We start from the raw sequence: 19450 nt of genomic DNA on the forward strand, positions 1-19450 counted from the left end.
GAGAGAGGATAATATGATTTATTAATATGTTATAAGAATAATATATTAAAGGAGAAATCATATTTGTTTAATTAATATTGGTCAATAATTAATTAAGAATTAGTTTTGTGATCAAATGTAATTAATTAAACTAGAGGGGCTGATTTGTAATTATGTGATAGTTACAAAATAAGGTAATGATTATCTTATTTATATGGTGGACGAATTTAAGGTTGAAAAGCCTTAGAATTCGAGTATGATAAGGATTCAAGGATTATCTTATTGGTTGCTTAATGGATAATCAACTAGATAAGGATAATGACTGAAACCCTATCTCTACACCTATATAAACACCCCTAGGGCCATGAATTCGTGTATTCCTTCCCAAGAGGTCCTAGATACGAATTCTAACCTCTCACCTCTCTCTTTATACCTTCTCCATTTGCTTATGGTGTTTGTAAGCCATTAGAGGAGTGACACTTGTGACTCTAAGCATTCCAAAGTCAATACAAGGAGATTTGGGATTGTTATTGCTACATAACAATCAAGGTAACACTATAAACTTATTCTCATGTTAATATGATTATATGTATGCTAGAATTAGGGTTTGTAGTCTTGGATTCAAAGCATGTACAATAGAGAAACCTAGATCCAAGCATTAGGGTTTGTATGAGCACATAGGATGTCTTATGACCAAAACCCATCAGTTAAGATGTTTATGAATACATGTCGAAGCTAGTGGGAGCATAAGTGTTATGTTTTATAATAATCATCATGATAGTGGGAGCATAAATGTTATGATTGTATGATTATTAAGGCACGTATTGCATAGTTGGCAATATTAATTATAGAAAACAAGAGTCATACTTTGCGAAGTTGTAAGAGTTGAAAGGTTGTTTTGCTATAATTAAGGGAGAGAATATTATGCTTCATTTCAAATCTAAAGGATTAGGTTGCGAAATGTTGATAAATTTAGTCAAAGGTACATAGTGTGTTCTTAAAATTTCGATTGTGATTACGGCATTCCTCTTCGCAATTCGAATTTTGAGAACATAGCAAATAAAACATTATGCGTCGTGTCCCATATGCTTCGGGTATAGGATCGATTGCAAATGCTTTAATGTTTGATCATTCTAAAATTTTACAAATGTCTAGTGCATTTAGAGGGAAAAGGGACTAGAATTGGTTTTGACTAAAATAATTAAACAACTATCAAAGGACAATCCAAAGTTCGACGAGGATTGGTCGCTTGTGAGTAGTTGGAAGTATAGTATTGGAAATTATGGAAGTGTTTCCATATTGGATGGACAATATCGACATCATTACGAATAGATAAGATTCTATTAAGAATGAGTTGTCATATGGAAAATATGGAAGTGTGTCCATGTTGGGAAGTAAATATTGAAAATCTATGTCTAGATTAGAAACTTTTATGCAAAAGGATGTTCAAAGGAATGTACTTTGAGTGAGAGACATCATATATAAGGAATTGTCTTGTAACAATCTTCGATAGAGGAATTTGTAATATCATTGGCAATAGTCTTTGAGACTTTGGTGCAGTGACATTACAAAAGGATCGTTGCATAAAGTGTTAGAATCTAGTATATTCTATAAGTAACAAGAATTTGATATTCTTACACTTAAGAAAATGGATTTGGAGTTGTAAAATGAGAATGATTGGAAATGTGTTCAATTTGTCTATTTCACAAAAGTAAGAACCATAGGTAAACATTGTGTGCATGCTAGGAGCATGGGACAAGTGTTGTAATTCAAATGCGAAGCTGATTACCCGAAACGACAAATAATGAGTAATCGATATGGTGATAAATAAAACGTGTTTTGTTTATACTCAAAGGTTTGAGGCCATATGGGATTAGTATTATTCTTGTGTTTCACCTTGCATGTTTTGACTTCCAGAATAATTGAGTTTATTAAGAATAATCGAATTATTCAAACGGGCCACAGTCGTTCATATGTTGGAAGTAGGTATGAATGAAGACTATCGTGAATTGGTGTGTGGATTGTCTAAAAGAGTATTAGACATAAGCAAATGTTTGCTGCAACGTTCATGAGTGCTTATGAATATGATTTGAGCATTGGATTAAACCCACGCTCACTTGGATCACTCCATGAATTGTATCACGAGTGATTGGTGAGACGATAACATCTTATATTCTTGAAACCGAGATGTGTGAGTTGTATCTTGCGAATCGGTTGCACATTGATAATATGTAAACGCACCAGTAACTTGGTGTTATAAAACATATTGTTGTGTGTAATTCGGTGAGTGAGTGCAAGCAAGCATTGTATCAAAGTTTATCCGTTCCTTTTATCCAAAGTAGGATAAAAGCGATATCTTTGGGCCCCTCGATGGTTTAGTGATGACATACGTAAATGCTCGGCCGGGCTAGGGCTAATTTGATTTGTTCAATTAGTCTGTCGTCATAAATCGGAAATCGAGATATAGTACAAAGAGAATGATTAGAAATCATATCTCATACGATATCTAGAATGGAGAAATATATGATCCCTTATCTAAGGACACGCGTATCTGATATGATCAGAGTTGACAGCGGCTTTGGAAAGCTACGATTGCAGATCGGGATCTGAAGTCATACGCATAATAGTTGTTAGACTTATCCAAGTGGGAGACTGTTGGATTAGTGTCTAAGTCCATAACTATTTTGGTATGTACTTGACCCGATGGTGCATGGTCCTTTTGGGTTGCCTTCACCAAAGCAACTTGATTGGAGAAATGAATAAAGAGAGAGAGGATAATATGATTTATTAATATAAGAATAATATATTAAAGGAGAAATCATATTTGTTTAATTAATATTGGTCAATAATTAATTAAGAATTAGTTTTGTGATCAAATGTAATTAATTAAACTAGAGGGGCTGATTTGTAATTATGTGATAGTTACAAAATAAGGTAAGGATTGTCTTATTTATATGGTGGATGAATTTAAGGTTGGAAAGCCTTAGAATTCGAGTATGATAAGGATTCAAGGATTATCTTATTGGTTGCTTAATGGATAATCAACTAGATAAGGATAATGACTGAAACCCTATCTCTACACCTATATAAACACCCCTAGGGTCATGAATTCGTGTATCCCTTCCTAAGAGGTCCTAGATACGAATTCTAACCTCTCACTTCTCTCTTTATACCTTCTCCATTTGCTTATGGTGTTTGTAAGCCATTAGAGGAGTGACACTTGTGACTCTAAGCATTCCAAAGTCAATACAAGGAGATTTGGGATTGTTATTGCTACATAACAATCAAGGTAACACTATAAACTTATTCTCATGTTAATATGATTATATGTATGCTAGAATTAGGGTTTGTAGTCTTGGATTCAAAGCATGTACAATAGAGAAACCTAGATCCAAGCATTAGGGTTTGTATGAGCACATAGGATGTCTTATGACCAAAACCCATCACTTTACTCATTAAAATTAGCTAATAAGGGAAGAAGATAAGTTGTGCACATAAGGTGCTCGATGAAATGCCTCAATTCAGAAAAATGGAACTTGAATGCTTGCAGTTGTAATCTTATACGAATATAATGTCAGATGTCTCATTTTTACAGTTAATCATCAATGAATACTCCATGAGGCTAGTCCGAGAGGAGCAAGGCAAGCAACCACAACAATTCAGGTGAGGGGAAAAAGCCAAGAGGCTGCTGCCTCTTTTGATTTAACCGGAAAATACAACCCCATCCTGGTGGTTATTCTTTGTAGGGAACGGAGAAGAAGAAAGGGAAAGAAGGAGCAAAAATCAGTTCATCAATTTCAACAACAAAAAGTGGGTTCAATGGAGGTTTCTTGGGTCTTGATTTATTCAAAATTCAACAACTAACGATGACTAGAAAGGTAATTTTTTGTAGTTGTTCTTGGTCTTTGATTTCACAAGCAAATTAAGCATTAAAATGGTACTTTTGGTGTGGTAATACTTGACAAAAAGGAATGAGAAAAGAGATGAATTGAGGGTTGAAACAAAACGGCAACAACTATTTTCTTATATTGATTTGTGAATATCAGTATATTTATGTGTGAATTTATGTTTGAATGACTATATTTATTTATGAATAACAGGATATTCATTTGTGAATATCAATGTATTTATGTGTGAATTTATGTTTGAATGACTATATTTATTTATGAATAACAGGATATTCATTTGTGAATATCAATGTATTTATGTGTGAATGACTATATAATTATACATAATTGTTTCTTTAACATTTTTGCAGATACAATGAATAAACATACATATAGTGGGATGTGGGAGATTTACCAAAGAAACATGTACACCAATACCTCTTTCGAAAGGAGCACGAATGTGTTTTATTCATTTATAATTGTAATTGTAGTATTAGTTTCCGTGTCAAAAAAAAAATATATATTCTAACTTAATCATTTACTATTATAATTATATTCTTATATGAATAGAAATGTGTTTTATTTATTAATATATGAGTACCATTTTAGTTGATTTTATAATCTTTTTTTCGGGTTTTATTCATTTATGATTTTACAAGTGTATTCATAAATACAATTGAGTTAATTCATTTATAATTTACAATTTTATTCATTTTTAAATGAAATGTATAAATCATTATTTATGAAGATACTTTTTTTTAAAAAATAAATGAGGTAAACCGATAAATTATTCATTATTTTGATATTTGATTTCTAAAAATAAAAACATAAAAATGAAAAATGAAATGAAAAAAACGTTTTCTTAGATAGATATTAAATCATGATTTTATTAATTATTGGTTCATTAAAGAAAAGAATCTAAAAATGAGATATTTTGGGTAATTGTCATCATAATCACTAAAATTTAGAATATCATAATTTAATTAAATGGTAAAATTCCATTTATGCCCTCATAAAATGATTGGTTTACAATTGTTTTCGCGTTCTCAACCTTTTAAGTGTTCTCATTTGATCCTCTCCCTATATATATATATATATATATATATATATATATATATATATATATATATATATATATATATATATATATATATATATATATAATGGATTGTTTGTATTTAAAAATATAAAAAATTAAAAACCAAAAAAACATATTACATGAGGGGCCATAGCCCAAGTCAAATTTGTTTACATTATGGTACGATTGTTTTAACTGTTTTACGTGCAATCATTGTAAAATAGGGTACGGTTAAAATCCCCTCCAACCGTCTTCGCCGCCTTATCAGCCAATAGGATTGGTGTTATCTCTTCTTCAAAAAAAAACTCATCGGTTATCTCTCCTTCTACTACGCCCCTCAATCTATCTACTCCGATTTCCAAAGAAACCTCTTCGGCAAAAGCAGATGACGTCTTCTTCCGATCAGAATCTACCACCTCCTCTATTGATTGCCGAGGTTCCACTGTTGTCGAAAGAAGACTGGCGGTTGGAAGTTTGGGGTTGGGCGGGATCGGAGATAGAAGGAAAGCAAATAGGACTGACAGCGGCGGTGGCTGTATGTCATTTTTTTCTATGCCGTCTGGTTTTAACTCAAAGAAACAGGAGAATGAGAACTCCGATGCCGAGAAAGTCAACGTTTCAATTGAGTGGGGGCGGCGATGGGTTGATCGGTTTGCCTGGTTTAGGATTAGGTAGTAAACAGAAGAGGCTTGCTGAAAATTTACTGGTAATTATTTATTTATTAATTTTTTTTACATCAATTTTTTAAGTTATAAGAGCTTTCCTATTGGCCATGGGAGATCAGAGTAATAGATCTTGTGTGCAGAAGTTCCATCTGAACCTACCCAAAGCTCTTACAAGATACCTGTCGATACCCATTCAGGGGCTCGGCTTCCAGAAAGGTCTGTAATTTTCATTCGCTTTTTATTTTGTTGTTTTAAATTACCTTTTATACCATTTTTTAAGAAGAAATTTTATCAGAGAATCTAAACATACTTTCTTAATTATTTAAAAAACAGAGTAAAGTTAATGATTGAGGAGATGAAAGCGAAGAAACAGGTTTACGTGAAGATCTATTTTCTGCTGGCAGAAAGTTTGCAGAATTTTAGAATGTATGTAATAACTATTTCATTTGTAAATTGTAATCTTTCTATTTATTGGCTTCCTTGAATTCACGTTTGTTTCATTGAATTCACGTTTGTTTCATAGGTGTTGGAGCAGATACTTGGTGTGCTTATTAAGCTTGTGAAAGATTTGAAGTTACAACATCAACATAAATACGTGAGGAACCTCTTTCATGTTTTCTTAATAAGACATGATGATTTTTTTTTATTCTTAATTTCTAATTTAGGCTAATTGCATAATAAACAAAATCTTGGTTTAAAAAAGCGCAATGCGCACTCATGCGATTAAGGTCCGGGAGGCCGATGCGCGAGGCTGATGCGCTGGCAACACGTAGGTGTGGCGCACAAGTAGTAACTACCAATATATGTTTACGGTATACTAAAAAGCAATAAAAATATAAAACGAAAACCAAATATAAAAGTCATGTAACCAAATGTAATGATAATTGGTTAAACATAATGCAAAAACCAAAATGCAAAATGCATGTTTACCATAGTCAATGCAAGATGAAACCAAAATCTAATGGTCATGCAAAATGAAAACAAATCTAATAGTTATGCAAACAGCAAAATGAAACCAAAAAATAAAGACCCTAAGTCATCCTTCATCAATCATCATCAAAGTCAAACCCAAGCTCCATATCCATATCTCCCTCCTCATCACCAGACATGCCAATATCTTCTTCTATCTCTTCATCAACCAACCCAAGTCCACTAGATCCAACTATTCCTTTTCCTCTATCATCTCATGATGCTTTGGTTGCATAAAAAGGCTCATTTACCCCTGAGGCTTTTTCCACAGCATCCCAAGTCAAATCTTCACCCTCAAACACTAAATTATCATCTTTATCCTCCTCTAATCTCCCTAACAACCACTCATTGCTCTCATCTATTTCATTCAGAAGGATAGGATCAACATTGTCCTTTCTGTTGGTTCTACGATTCAAGGAACGATTGAACTTCACATAAACCATATCATTTAGTCTACTCTGTGCCAATCTATTCTGTTTTTTTGTGTGAAGCTACAATGAAAGAGATAAAACACATTAGACATTTCATAGTGCATGTGTAATTAAAAAAAATAAACTAAATGTCACATAACATACATGTTGAAAGACTCCCCAGTTTCTTTCACAACTTGTTGCACTACATGTGAGGCTAAGCACACGTAAAGCAAAGTTTTGCAAGTTAGGGGTTGAAGATCCATATGATATCCACCACTCAGCTGTAGGAAACAATGTTTGAAAAAAATGTTAATCTAGCTTCATAATTATAAATCTATAATATTAATATAATATAATTAACATTTAATCTAACCTGGTGCTTTTGTCTTCCTTTGCCTGATTGCCATTTTATTACTAAATAAAGCTTCTGCATTTGATATGTAGCTAATTCGGTGGTTATCTTGTATTGGATACTAGAATCTGGAACCAATCTCTCAATGCAAGCATATAATCCAGTCATAACTTCTTCACAAGAAGCATTAATTTTGTTATCATAGGATTTAAGTAATGTCCAGCTGCATGCAAGGGTCGGTGAATATATTGTATTAAATAATGTTTTAAAAAATTTGGCAAAAAAATATAAGAATATATTATGATTTTTTTTTCATATTTATATAAACAACTTCAACGACTATTATTGTAATAAATTTTGATTTATAAATTTATCAAAAATATCATGTTTGTATCATCGAATGTTTTTTTTTTTAAGTTTTGTAACTTTTTTTCAAATTGTTTATCATTAATAAAGTTGCAAAAAATATAAACTAAAAAAAAACTTGAAAAAAATAAAGATGTATATGTTTTTTTAGGCTAGAAGATGTCAGAAGATGTTAAAAGACTCTGGTCCACATCTGCGCCAAGAAGAGGGCGCGCATACATTTTTAGGTCTGCAGTCTTTAAAAAAACAAACAGTCTGCGAAGGTTAATGTCTGCGCGTGGTCTGCACGGTGCAGACAGAAGAGGTCACGCAGATCTGCAGACAAAAAACATACACTACCTTATACACAAGAATCATCCCAGCACTGCATAAGATAAGGTAAGATTGTGTTTTCTTAAAAAAAAATTCTCTTTGTGATTTTAAAAGGGTATTTTTGTAATTTTATGGTAAATATCTTGTGGAAGCCACAGAAGAAGCTTCACTTGCATACAGCAAGGTTGTATGTTGTTTTTTTCCATCATTTTCATATGATCACTAGTGTAGGACAAACAGTGGCTCATTCTTGAACTCTTGTATGTGCAAAAGACGATAATGCCCTCATGAATTGACACAATTATACGGATTTGTAGGTGACACGACTTCAAGAATATCAAGGTGTTGACCCCCATTTTGACACAATCGCAAGGCATATCAAGAAATAGTGAAGGTAAATTAACAATTCATTAATGAGAGTAAGACACGTCAATTTAATTAATAAAATGTTAAATTTGAGTTAAAACCTGTAATTTTTCAGAAGCTAAAGAATATGCAATGGATAATTCACCAAGTGGACATGGATCTCAACCGATTACCCTTGAAATAAATTGGGTGATTTGCTCAACCTCATATTTTAGCTTCTTATCATTTTACAGAATTCTTCATAGCTGATTTTGCTATCCTGTCAGGGTCATAATAGCATCTCATACAACACTCTATTCAAACAGTATGATTCATTTATAATAACTTGCATAGTATAACTTACAACATTCGCATGAATTTCTGATATTATATCTTCAATGGTGGCCTCATCGCCCATTTTATTATCTTCCAACATTGATTTTAGATCATCTTTTGAAATACATCTGCCATAAATCCCCATCATGATCCAAAAGGACCAAAACTTAGAAACGATAAATATTTTCAATAAAAAATGTGGCTGTGATTAGGCACCAGGTGTCCTTAGGCTCGGTCCATTAAATATTACACCCTTCATTGTTTTTTGGTGTGTGTGTTTTGTTTTTATGTGGTATATGTGTGTTGTGTTTGAAAGGTCTCACTTGACTAAACATAACCACTTTCAGTCAACTTCACAAGCATCAATCTTTAGAGTTGATTGGACATGATTACATACATGATTACTTAAGAAAGTGTACAACACAAATGAATAAAACCATAAATAGCAATGCACTTTGGGTTTTTCTCAAAAAGTAAGAAAAAATGCATCAAACATATAAACAAATTAGGTAAATTACAAAATTGATTAAGTTTAATTTCGTAAATTGTTGAAAATCAGTGATTTTGTTTGTATACATTTAAAAAAACCGAATTTATTGCAAAAATCCTACTTAAAATATTTCGGTAGGAAAATTAGGTCGGGGGACTTATTTTTGTGTTATATAATAGGTCATAAAAGCTCCAATCAATCACTAAAAGAATTTTTGTGGAAAGAAATATGGCCTCTATATAACACCAAACACCTTTTAAATAGTATTATTTTAACTGTTTTTAGTTTTTTATTGTTATTCTTTATAATTTATAATATTAAATTATGTTTTAGTGTAATTTTTTAGTGTGGTTGGAGTTGAAAAGAGTTTTGGTGTTAGTTTTACACAAAAATAGTGTAAATGCTGGAAACCATGACAGGTATGTACTACCCTCAAGCCCTAAAAATAAAATCAATTATTTTAAATCCCCTTTTCCCTCTTTCTATTCAAAATATTCTCCAGAAACCCTAATTTTTCAACCGTCTATACCACCGCCCTCTTGTCCCATTAGTGAACCACCGCCAGCCTCCCTACACACGTGACAACCGGCGACCTCACCACAGTACGGAACCGCAACACTCACGCATATCTACAACTTGATTATTGTAAGAACACCTCTGTAATCTCTATGCTAGTTGTTGAGATTTTTTCATCTATCTGTCGTTGACATTCAATCAATGTAATCTTTGGTTCATCACTTGTGAATTAGGTGGGTCATCTCGAAACCCCTCACGTTGGAGCATTCACGTGGTACCACACTTGAAGTATTCACTATCCTAGGTGAGTTTTACTTTTCTTTCGAAAAAACCCTAGTTCTCAAGTTACTTTTATTGAATTTTGATCCATATGCATGCTTAAATGATTAGTTTTTCTTTTCTTGGATATCACTTGTACCCAGGAGCACCATTCACACACATAGATACACTAAGTGTGCCATTTGGTCATCAAGTGTAACCTTTACTTCTAGGTAAGCTTGGTTGTTCCTTATATAACCCTAATTAGTTGATGTTTTCATTGGTCTTTACATACGTGATCATTCTTATGTGGTTCTCTCTACATTGGATAGTTGTTGGGGTTCTCTCTTTACAATGGCTCTTAATGCCATAAGATATTGGGTGGATTTAAAAAATGCGTTAAAGTCCTCTGGAAAACTACATGGAGATGTAGATCCGTCAAGTAAGGGGTTCAAGGCTCTTCAAGTCATACTTTGAAGGGGAATTTTTAGAAAACCTAAAAGTATTTTTGTATTTTGATCTTGTAGGTGTTACAAAAAATGACACGTTTGACCGTATCAGGGAAGATTCAACGAGTATCCAGCAACGTCTCTTCAACCTTTCAGCTGAGGTAAACTGTTCTTCAATAACTATAACTATAAGCTTAAAAAAGGTTAGAATTAGGAAATGTTTAAGTTATGTACAATGTCCGATTATAATAAGTTAAGTTATGAAGTTAAAAGGATTCAAAAACAGTTGGTGTCAATTCCATCAAAACTTGCAATATAAAATCAATCAAGTTAGGTAATACTGCCTCAGACCTTCTACTGGATTAATTGCTTGAATCAACATGATTCATTTAGGATTAATTGCAAAAACAGAAAGTACATTGCTATTTCATGTAATCAAGTTTACTTTTTTGCAATTAACCCAAAAACATCAAAGAAAGTACGTTGCCCTCTGTTTATGTTTTTCCAATCTTGATCATTTTAAAATATTTAACAATAATTAAATTTTGTAAAATTGACAACACATGACCACATGGTTCAATAATAGATAGTACCACAAGGACCAAAAGTGCAAGTAATTTTCTTTTTACACCAAAAGAAAATGGTACTATTCTTTTCACAAATTTAAAGACTGGTATGTTGACTTTTGATGGCCCCGGGAGCAAAAAAACTTTAAAATAGTATTATATAAAAGAAAAAAAGAAAAAAAAAATAATAAAATAAAAAAGACCAAACCGAGAGAGCTCTCTATAGCTTAGGGACTACAAATGAAATTTACTGAAAATTAAAAAACGAATGTGTTTGAACTAAAACCTGCACAATGTGATGATCAATCCTTTTCAAGTGATATGTATTTTCTTGGTTGGAGTTAATTCACATGTACTTGCCTTGATTTGGTTAACTCAACTGGTTTGTTGTGATCAGGTTCTAACTCACTTGGTTTGAAACCATACTCGTCCATTGTACTCACATAGTCAAGTAACATATGAATCAAAAAAATAGTGGAAAAGATGTTTATGGAAAGCCAGGTGGTAATTTCAAGATTTGGAATAATGTAATATATATATATATATATATATATATATATATATATATATATATATATATATATATATATCCCATGTGCATAAAGGGACAAACTTATACTATGATCATAGAACAAATAAACATAGCTCACTAAAAAGGGAATCAAACAAAAAGGTATATTTCATCAACAAAAGTAGCTATCTACACAATTCTGGAATATGATTAATTGCCAATATTAACTTTAATAATAGATAAAGGAAATTTATTTATATATGCATTTTATATTTTGAGTGTAAATAATAAAGTAAATGCTAAAAGTGGGTAGAACTAAGAACTAAAAGAAGTGCAATCTTATTGCTTCCGTTTTTTGCCTTAAAGATGAGTTTATGTTTCAAAAAAAATTTATTTCTTTACCGTAAGTTCCTATCACACTTGCACAAATATTAACAAAATCACACATTATGATAGTCAAATAAGAATTCTAAAGCAAAAAAATTGTGTATACATACACTCCATCCTTTGTTTGTCTCCTACACTCCTTGGAAATTGATAAACCCCCACATTTCGGTTATCTTTTTGGCCAGGGGTAGAATGGTCTTTTATGGTATTATGGTTGCTATTGGCTGTTTTGTTAGTGGGAAGAGCACCTGAGTATGTTGGCTGTGATTCCCTTTTGTCTTGTCTCTTGTAATAGTATATATAGTCCTTTGTTTTAGAGTCAGTAGCTGAGAATTGATTTGTAAAGAACTTTGTTCTTTTGGAGAGCCCCTTTCCTCTCGAATGACTGGGAATTATCTTAATATTATCAAGTAATTTTGTTAGTATGTCGGGAGTATACGATAGATTCAACAGGGGTCTATCAGAAATGTATATGATTGTGTCAGATTATCATTAGTACTTATTAAGTGCCAATTTAATGTTCCATTCTCTCCACCCTTGAAAATATATGGTTGTTCACAAAACAATAAATATCAATATTTTAACTTCATAAAATAATTAAATGATGCAGATATGGGCACTACTTGTTCATGTCCTAAAATTGTAAAAGGCCAAGAAGTGCAATAATTTTGTTAAGTGCAAGTAGTTTGCTAAAGGAACTTGATCACTCCCTATGCCTCTGTCCCTTTACATCCCACCACCAATGAAGGTTGATTCTTTCAAACCAAATTCCTTGACTTTTTACAAAAAAACTTTCCTCAATTATTTTTCCTTCTTTTTCCCTAATCGTGTTCTCATTTTCTTAAATATAAGCCCTGGCTTGACTTAACAGAGAGATTTACCTGTTTATCCGGTGTCGCAAAGATAATTCCATTTTTGAGGTGTATAGGAATGGATCAATGGAATCATCATTAACATTGAAAACACCATAATTGATAAATCAGATTCTAAGATCTAATTTCCATATTATTATTTAATATCAATTTGAAGAGGAATTTTATATAATAAAAAGATAGAGTAAAAGTTCACCTTTCATTTTGTACCCCGTCTTGTCTTGTCTTTCTAACAATGGGGATTGCACCATATATCTAAAGGCTTCATCTAGAACAAAATAAAATAATAGCTAAATAATTGTTAGTTTTCAATTTCCATCTATAAACATAAGAAATAAAATATCATAATGAACAAATAATATCTGCTTCCCATGGAAGTTGAAGGATTTTCCATTTTTATGTGGCTCATTTCTCTCATTTCCGTTAATACAATCATTAGTTATCATATGGGGTCGATCAATTTGGTTTATAGAGGTATTTTCTGTCATGAATAAATGCTAATATGAATTTCTTTTTAGTGTCTAGGACCTCCACTACCTGATCAATGTCCATAAATCCCTAACCTGCCTAAGAAGAATATGCAAGACAATCTAAAGAGCCATAAATTGAAAAGATTTACCTCATTGTATGGTGAACATAATCACCATTACAGAAAATAGCTCAAAACCCACTGTAACACCAAAAGTAAAAGGTGTAAGCATTATTGTTGACTCTAAAGTACAGGGAATGCACTAACATTAACGTTATAAATGGTGCTGTTTTGTTGTTTTTTTACAAATAAAAGCTATTAAAATGCAGTTTTTTATTAATATTGTTATTTTTATTTAAACATGTAGTTTTTTTTTTTTTTTTTTTTTTTTTTTTTTTTTTTTTTTTTTTTTTTTTATGAAAAGTAAAGTTCTTTTGTTAAAAATTGCATTTTTTTTTAACAAAAAGTGGATAGTTTTAACTTTTACATGACGTTTGTTTGTAGGAAGAGATATTGAGACCAGCTCTAGAAAGGGATCTAGCAAGGAACAAAAAACTGGAGAGTTTTAAATTGATTGAATTAAGGTTAGTTTTAAGTTTATTTTTAATCTACTCTAAAAAAGGATGTTTTTTTTTCGCCACATGTCACATTCTCATTCAATTTGCCAAATGTTATTTTGTGGTTATTTTAAATTAATTTTTTTTTCCACATGTCATTTTATGAGCTTTTCTATTTTATTAAATTTCACATAATATTTTAATGTAATAATTGCAATAATTATAGTAATAAATTGATATCAATTTTATTAATAAACTTACATTTAAATTTTAAAATTCTCAAATTAAAGCTCTGTAGTTTTTTATGTTTATTTATTTAAATTATTTGTTTAAATTTAAAAAATAAAAAACATTTCAGTTATAATAATTCATTTTTTTTCTTATTTTCTTATAAATTCAAAGTTCTCAAATATTGACTTTTTATATTTAATTTTTTTCTTTTAAATTAACCAATGTAATGCATGGGTCTCCCAATTAGTTATACAAAAAAATAAAGTTATTAACAACTATGATGTTTATATTTCAGGCATAGAGATCGTCAGAACGCAATCAAAATCAATTTGAGTGACCAGTCAACACATAATGCAATTTGTCTTATAGATATTCGTCTATGGATTGCATTTAACATGAGAAGTAATACATTAGTTTATTATTAGATACCTTGTTATATCTTTACTAATATGTAAGTTTTTATTTTTATAAACAGCCTTGCGTAGAATAACTATAATTTCGGGGACTACAAACCATAAAGGGGTACAATTTTGTTTTGTTTATTTTACAGTATTATTATATATTAATTAACTATCTATGTTTTTTTTGCAGATCGGTGATTACTTATTTGCAAAAGATGTCAAAATCGAAGAAAAACCGGGCGTTTTTGAAATCACATTTTTCTTGAAATATAAAGACTACAACTTTGATAATGAGATGGACTGGGTTGATGATCAGACAAATAGTTGGGAATCGGTTTTAGAGGCATTACTGCGATGTGGCCAACTTTACGTGTGTGTCAACCCACTAGGTTAGTATCCTTGACATTATTTTTGTTGTTTATTGTAAAATAGAAAGTAGGGATGTAAAATCCAATAAGCTCTTATTTGGGTTGGGGTATTTAGAACCAAATAAGGTGTTATTTGGATAACGTGGACCGAATAAACATAATATAGATACCCACAAACCAAATCGAATTGCTTATTCGGGCCTAATTCGGTTCGGTTTAGGATTTCGGGTCAAATTCTCATCCCTAATAGAAAGAATCAATAAAACTATTATTTTTATTGTAGATATCAGAAGAAATTTAGAAATGAGAGATCTTATTCAAGATTTAGAACAAATTGAACGTCGTGCCAATTCTTTGGTCGAAGAGGTAATAATTTTGATCTTAGCGATATTCAGTTTTTTCTGTCTCCTTTTTATGTACACCTTTTTTCTATCTTCTCTTAATGCAGGCCTCTAAATATTACAACGAAGGAAGTTTATTTCTTGGAAATCAAAAGATGGATGAAGCAGAGAACTTAAGAAAGGAGATCGAGGTCGAAGATGAGAAAAATTACTTCAAGCTACTACTATACAGGTTTTTATAAATTATGTTTCTGGTTTTTTATTTTTATTTTTATTTTTTATTTTTTAAATCTATGTTTCTAATTTAATGACCTCTTTAATGAATCCTTCAATTCAGGAATATGGAAATTACCAACAAAATCACGATTGATCTTCATGGACAATTTAGATATGAGGCAATGTGGTTTTTGAAGCTTCACTTGTGGCTGTTCAACAATTTACGTAGTATGATCATTAATATTAGTTTATTTAATATCTTTTCATGTCTTTTTGTTTAATTTTTTATTCTTTACAACAGCTGGAAAGGAAATTGTTGTGATAACGGGACATGCTGAAGATCGAGAAACGAAACCGGTTTTGAAACCAATGGTACAAGTATTTTTTATTCAATTTTATTTTTCAATACTTAGAATAAAAGATTTGCTTTTGTTTTGTAGGTCATTGGTTTACTAAAACGATATGGAATTGAGCCTAAAGAATTAAATAAAGGCACCTTTGTTATCACACTTCCTTCTGAAGCGAGAGATTTCAATTTTGCATTGGACATTTCCGACTGTACAGATGTGATTGAATTTTGATAACAAATATGCTACTGAATTTCTTTTCTCTGTTTTTCCTGGATTGATAGTAATTCACCAAAACCCTAAATCAATCGTCGTCACTGAAAAAAGACCATTTCTTGAATTGATGCTCACTCCTCCTTCTTCCAAACTACCATCACACCAGCAACATCTCTTCTATCCGTTACCACAACCCTCTTGAGGCCTCTGTTACTACCACCCTCCCGACGTTGCCGTTACCACCACCGGTGGCCGCAACCCCCTCTGCCGCCCTGCTTCTACCTTAAGCCGAGACAAGAAACACTACCCTTATATCTCTGCCACCATCAACGCCACCGATAGACATCATTCACTTGAATTTCAACTCTTTCTCTCACCACCCTTACGATCCCGCGTTCACTCCACCACCACCGACACTCAATCCTGCCATCATCACGCATGTCGAACCTTGGTAACTTCCATTGCCTCTGTTGGTTGGTTCATATCCAGACCGCGATTTCAAGTAAGCATCATTTATATCTCTTATTTTCGACATTTTGCTAAAAAGTTTTGATTTGTTAAGTAGTGTAATGATTTTCACCATGGATTGTGTTGAATTTTTGTTTTGCTTTGTATAAGTTGCCACGATTCTAGAAGCAGTACCGATTTCAGGCCCTGATTTTCACTCTCGATTCCGATTCGAAGGTAAGAAACATTCATATAATTCTTTTAGACCTTTTGTTCGAGTTTCGTTGGTGATCATTTTAACTTTGTATTGATTATTTTTTTTTATAGGATCAATAAACTCTTGCTCCAAAGTGAACCCCTTTGTAGAGGAGCAATCTGATGACAAGGTAACACCTGAATGCTTCGTTCCCTCTCTTCTGCACTCCTTCTTTTCAGTTTATTTTTTTGATTTTCAAGCCTTCATATCTCTTTTCACATAAATCAAATTCAAAATTCAAATCCTCTCTGTTTAATAGTCATTATTGAAATTGCTATTAGGTTTCTCTCCATCACCAAGCTTGACACAACAAATCTGAACTTTTTTATACTCATTGATGTTTCTAAGTAACTACTTGACAACCACTCACCATCACCCTTTGTAAATGCTTTGGTATGTCTTTTTTTAGGGTTTAAAAGATGTTTTCATCTTAATCTTTTGTGTGAGGAAAGTGTTGTAGTCGTGTATTTTGTCTAATCTTTTTTTTTTTTTGTTATTTATAGAACCTTCAGTTATTTTCCTATGCTTTAAAATTTACTGTCTTTGCTCGCTTAAGCAATGGGTGATTGTGAAAGAAGTGGACCTGAGTATCTAACTCGGGTTTGTTAGTGGTTTAGGGTTCATAAAAATATAATATTGAATTCAGCCTCTGCCCTAATATCTCTTTTTAATTTAATATGAATAAAGATAGGTTTTCTTCTGCAACTATTGTACATTCCTTTTCACTTCATATTAGAAAGTTTCTTTTCGTCTTTTCTGCAAGGTCATTTTCATTATATTCGCAAGTTTCAATTTCTGAGTTTTTAAACTTGTTATCCTACATGGATTGCTGATTATGTTTGTTGTTGTTGGTTAGGATGAATTGTTTATGTTCTTATAGATTGTAGATGAGGGAGGGGGTGAAAGGGAATGGCTGCAAGGTGGGCGGGTGAGTTGTGGAGTAGAGTAGAGCCTACATGTTAATAATAATATAATTATTTTAATACTAATAAAAGTTAATAAGAATGTAGGACGTAATGGTAAAATGACTCAGGTACATTTTTGTTTTAACCATAGAAATAAAATAATGCTTTAAATTTGTTTTTATAAAAAACAAAGAAATAAATAAAAAGTAGGACACTGAAACCAAATATAAGTTATGTTTTGTGACCATTACATTGGTCTTTATTCTTATTATCATTTTCTTATGTTGTTTGTAGTTGTAATCTGATATAACTAACATTGTTGTTTGCTCTATTACAACTTCCTGATTGAATGAGTGGGAGTCCATTTGGTAAACCTGTGACCACAAAGTCTAAATGTCTAATGTTGGAACAAACATGAATCAAGACTTATTGTTGTTTATAATTCTTATTGGGCAGTTTAAATTAGTAAATCATACATCATTATGATTTTTTTAGATCCCGCTTTTGGACTCATGGTTTCACATGTCATGCTTTTTATAGGTAGGTTAGACAACATCATCAAAAGTGGCTCTGGTACGAGGGAAAACTATCTTTTGATCTCCCGTTCTCTTTTTGAAGATGGTTACAATTTGTCAAGGTAGTAGACAAATTTGTTAGATATAAAAATTTGGTGCCCGAAATAACTACCCAAAGGAGTTGCTACTGCTCACCGTGGGGTACAACATTCACACAACCAAATGTTGTCACTGTCTCCAAAGAAGGGTTAGTATTTGACGATAATGCAATCCATGATAGCTTAAGTCTGTCGCTAAACATACATGATGCAGAGTCCGAGCTTCCTATTAGACATGAGAAGATGCATAGTGTGGCTGCACTTTTGTTGTGGACAGATGTTAAAAATGAAACAAGGGCTAGCTTTGAAGAGTAAAAACAATAGTCTATCTTTTTCATGTATTCTTAAAAAGGCATGAGAATGCTTATTAAAAATACAATTTTAGTTTTCGTCCACTTTACAAAAAAGCAATAACGTAACTTGTAGTTTTATCTATTAATTGTGATTTCTGCATTTTGAACTTCTACATTATATAATAATTTGATGATAATAATTTAATAGCAATGCGCTTTCATTTCAATATGAATCATATCATTCAGACTTTCACTTTAGCTAAATGCAAGAAAATAACTTTGTTTCAACTTATATCAAAAACTAAACTGTGTTCGCATCTGTAATGAAAATTTTGTGGTTTGCATTTGATTAATTAGGTTAAAATGCGAAGGTGATTAATGCGAAGGGATGCGAAGGGTGTAAGAATGAAGATGCGAAGTATTTCACAGTAGAATGCGAATTCGGGAAGAAAACAGAAATTTTCAAATATTGTCCCTGGAGTTTCGCATTTTCGGAAATAAATACTCAACTTCGCAAATGGGGGTCATAAAATGATGAAATTGCAGAATTTTTAAAGAGATACACACACACATAGACAACCACACATATATTTAGAAAATTAAACTAAAAGATGATAAATTACAGATTATAGCATTGTCCTTGATTGAGTCAATTTCCTTTATAGGAGTAATATGTTCCATTGTACCTTGCAAGTTAAAAAAAAAAAAAAAAAATTACATTAGATTAGACAATTATAATCAGCACACAGAAAAAAACAATCAAACAGTGAAGAAGAAAGTACATTGGTAGGCTGTTACGATTAAATTAGACAATTATAATATGCGTTTTTCCAGGTGAGTATTCATATAAAATATTTATTTCCTTAATTAAAACAACAAAAGATATATTTTTATTTATTTTTCCAATTTGCATAACTTTTTTTATTGATTTAATAAAGTTGCATACCAAATTGTTAGGCTGTTACGATTTCACCACCTAAAATATGTATATTTGTATTATAATATATTATCTTGTTAGTATTTCATGAATGCAATCAAT

At 31.7% G+C, this 19450-nt stretch overlaps 2 protein-coding genes and 2 long non-coding RNA genes across 4 annotated transcripts; all 4 read left to right on the plus strand.

Annotated features, from left to right (window-relative positions):
* The first annotated feature begins 5329 nt into the window (after positions 1 to 5329).
* LOC145016036 (uncharacterized) lies at positions 5330 to 8591 on the plus strand. The gene is made up of 7 exons (XM_078974472.1): positions 5330 to 5650; positions 5737 to 5825; positions 5943 to 6035; positions 6133 to 6204; positions 7861 to 8087; positions 8339 to 8415; positions 8503 to 8591. The coding sequence occupies exons 1-4, from the start codon at positions 5330 to 5332 to the stop codon at positions 6170 to 6172; spliced, it is 543 nt and encodes a 180-aa protein (XP_078830598.1). The 3' UTR covers positions 6173 to 6204; positions 7861 to 8087; positions 8339 to 8415; positions 8503 to 8591.
* A 1350-nt stretch (positions 8592 to 9941) lies between these two features.
* Positions 9942 to 11474, plus strand: LOC145018178 (uncharacterized). The gene is made up of 3 exons (XR_013666863.1): positions 9942 to 10012; positions 10131 to 10199; positions 10299 to 11474. It is a non-coding gene; the product is annotated as an uncharacterized LOC145018178 (long non-coding RNA).
* Positions 11475 to 15063: 3589 nt separating this feature from the next.
* On the plus strand, positions 15064 to 15948 carry LOC145017213 (SMR domain-containing protein At5g58720-like). Its single transcript, XM_078975278.1, has 5 exons — positions 15064 to 15143; positions 15226 to 15350; positions 15456 to 15562; positions 15636 to 15706; positions 15775 to 15948. Exons 1-5 carry the CDS (start codon positions 15081 to 15083, stop codon positions 15913 to 15915), a joined length of 507 nt encoding a protein of 168 aa, XP_078831404.1. The 5' UTR covers positions 15064 to 15080; the 3' UTR covers positions 15916 to 15948.
* A 15-nt stretch (positions 15949 to 15963) lies between these two features.
* Positions 15964 to 18640, plus strand: LOC145017214 (uncharacterized). Its single transcript, XR_013666420.1, has 4 exons — positions 15964 to 16399; positions 16516 to 16581; positions 16672 to 16730; positions 18046 to 18640. It is a non-coding gene; the product is annotated as an uncharacterized LOC145017214 (long non-coding RNA).
* The last annotated feature ends 810 nt before the right edge of the window (positions 18641 to 19450 follow it).

Source organism: Lactuca saligna, chromosome 9, assembly GCF_052625555.1.
Source record: "Lactuca saligna cultivar CGN05327 chromosome 9, ASM5262555v1, whole genome shotgun sequence".
Lineage (NCBI taxonomy): Eukaryota > Viridiplantae > Streptophyta > Magnoliopsida > Asterales > Asteraceae > Lactuca > Lactuca saligna.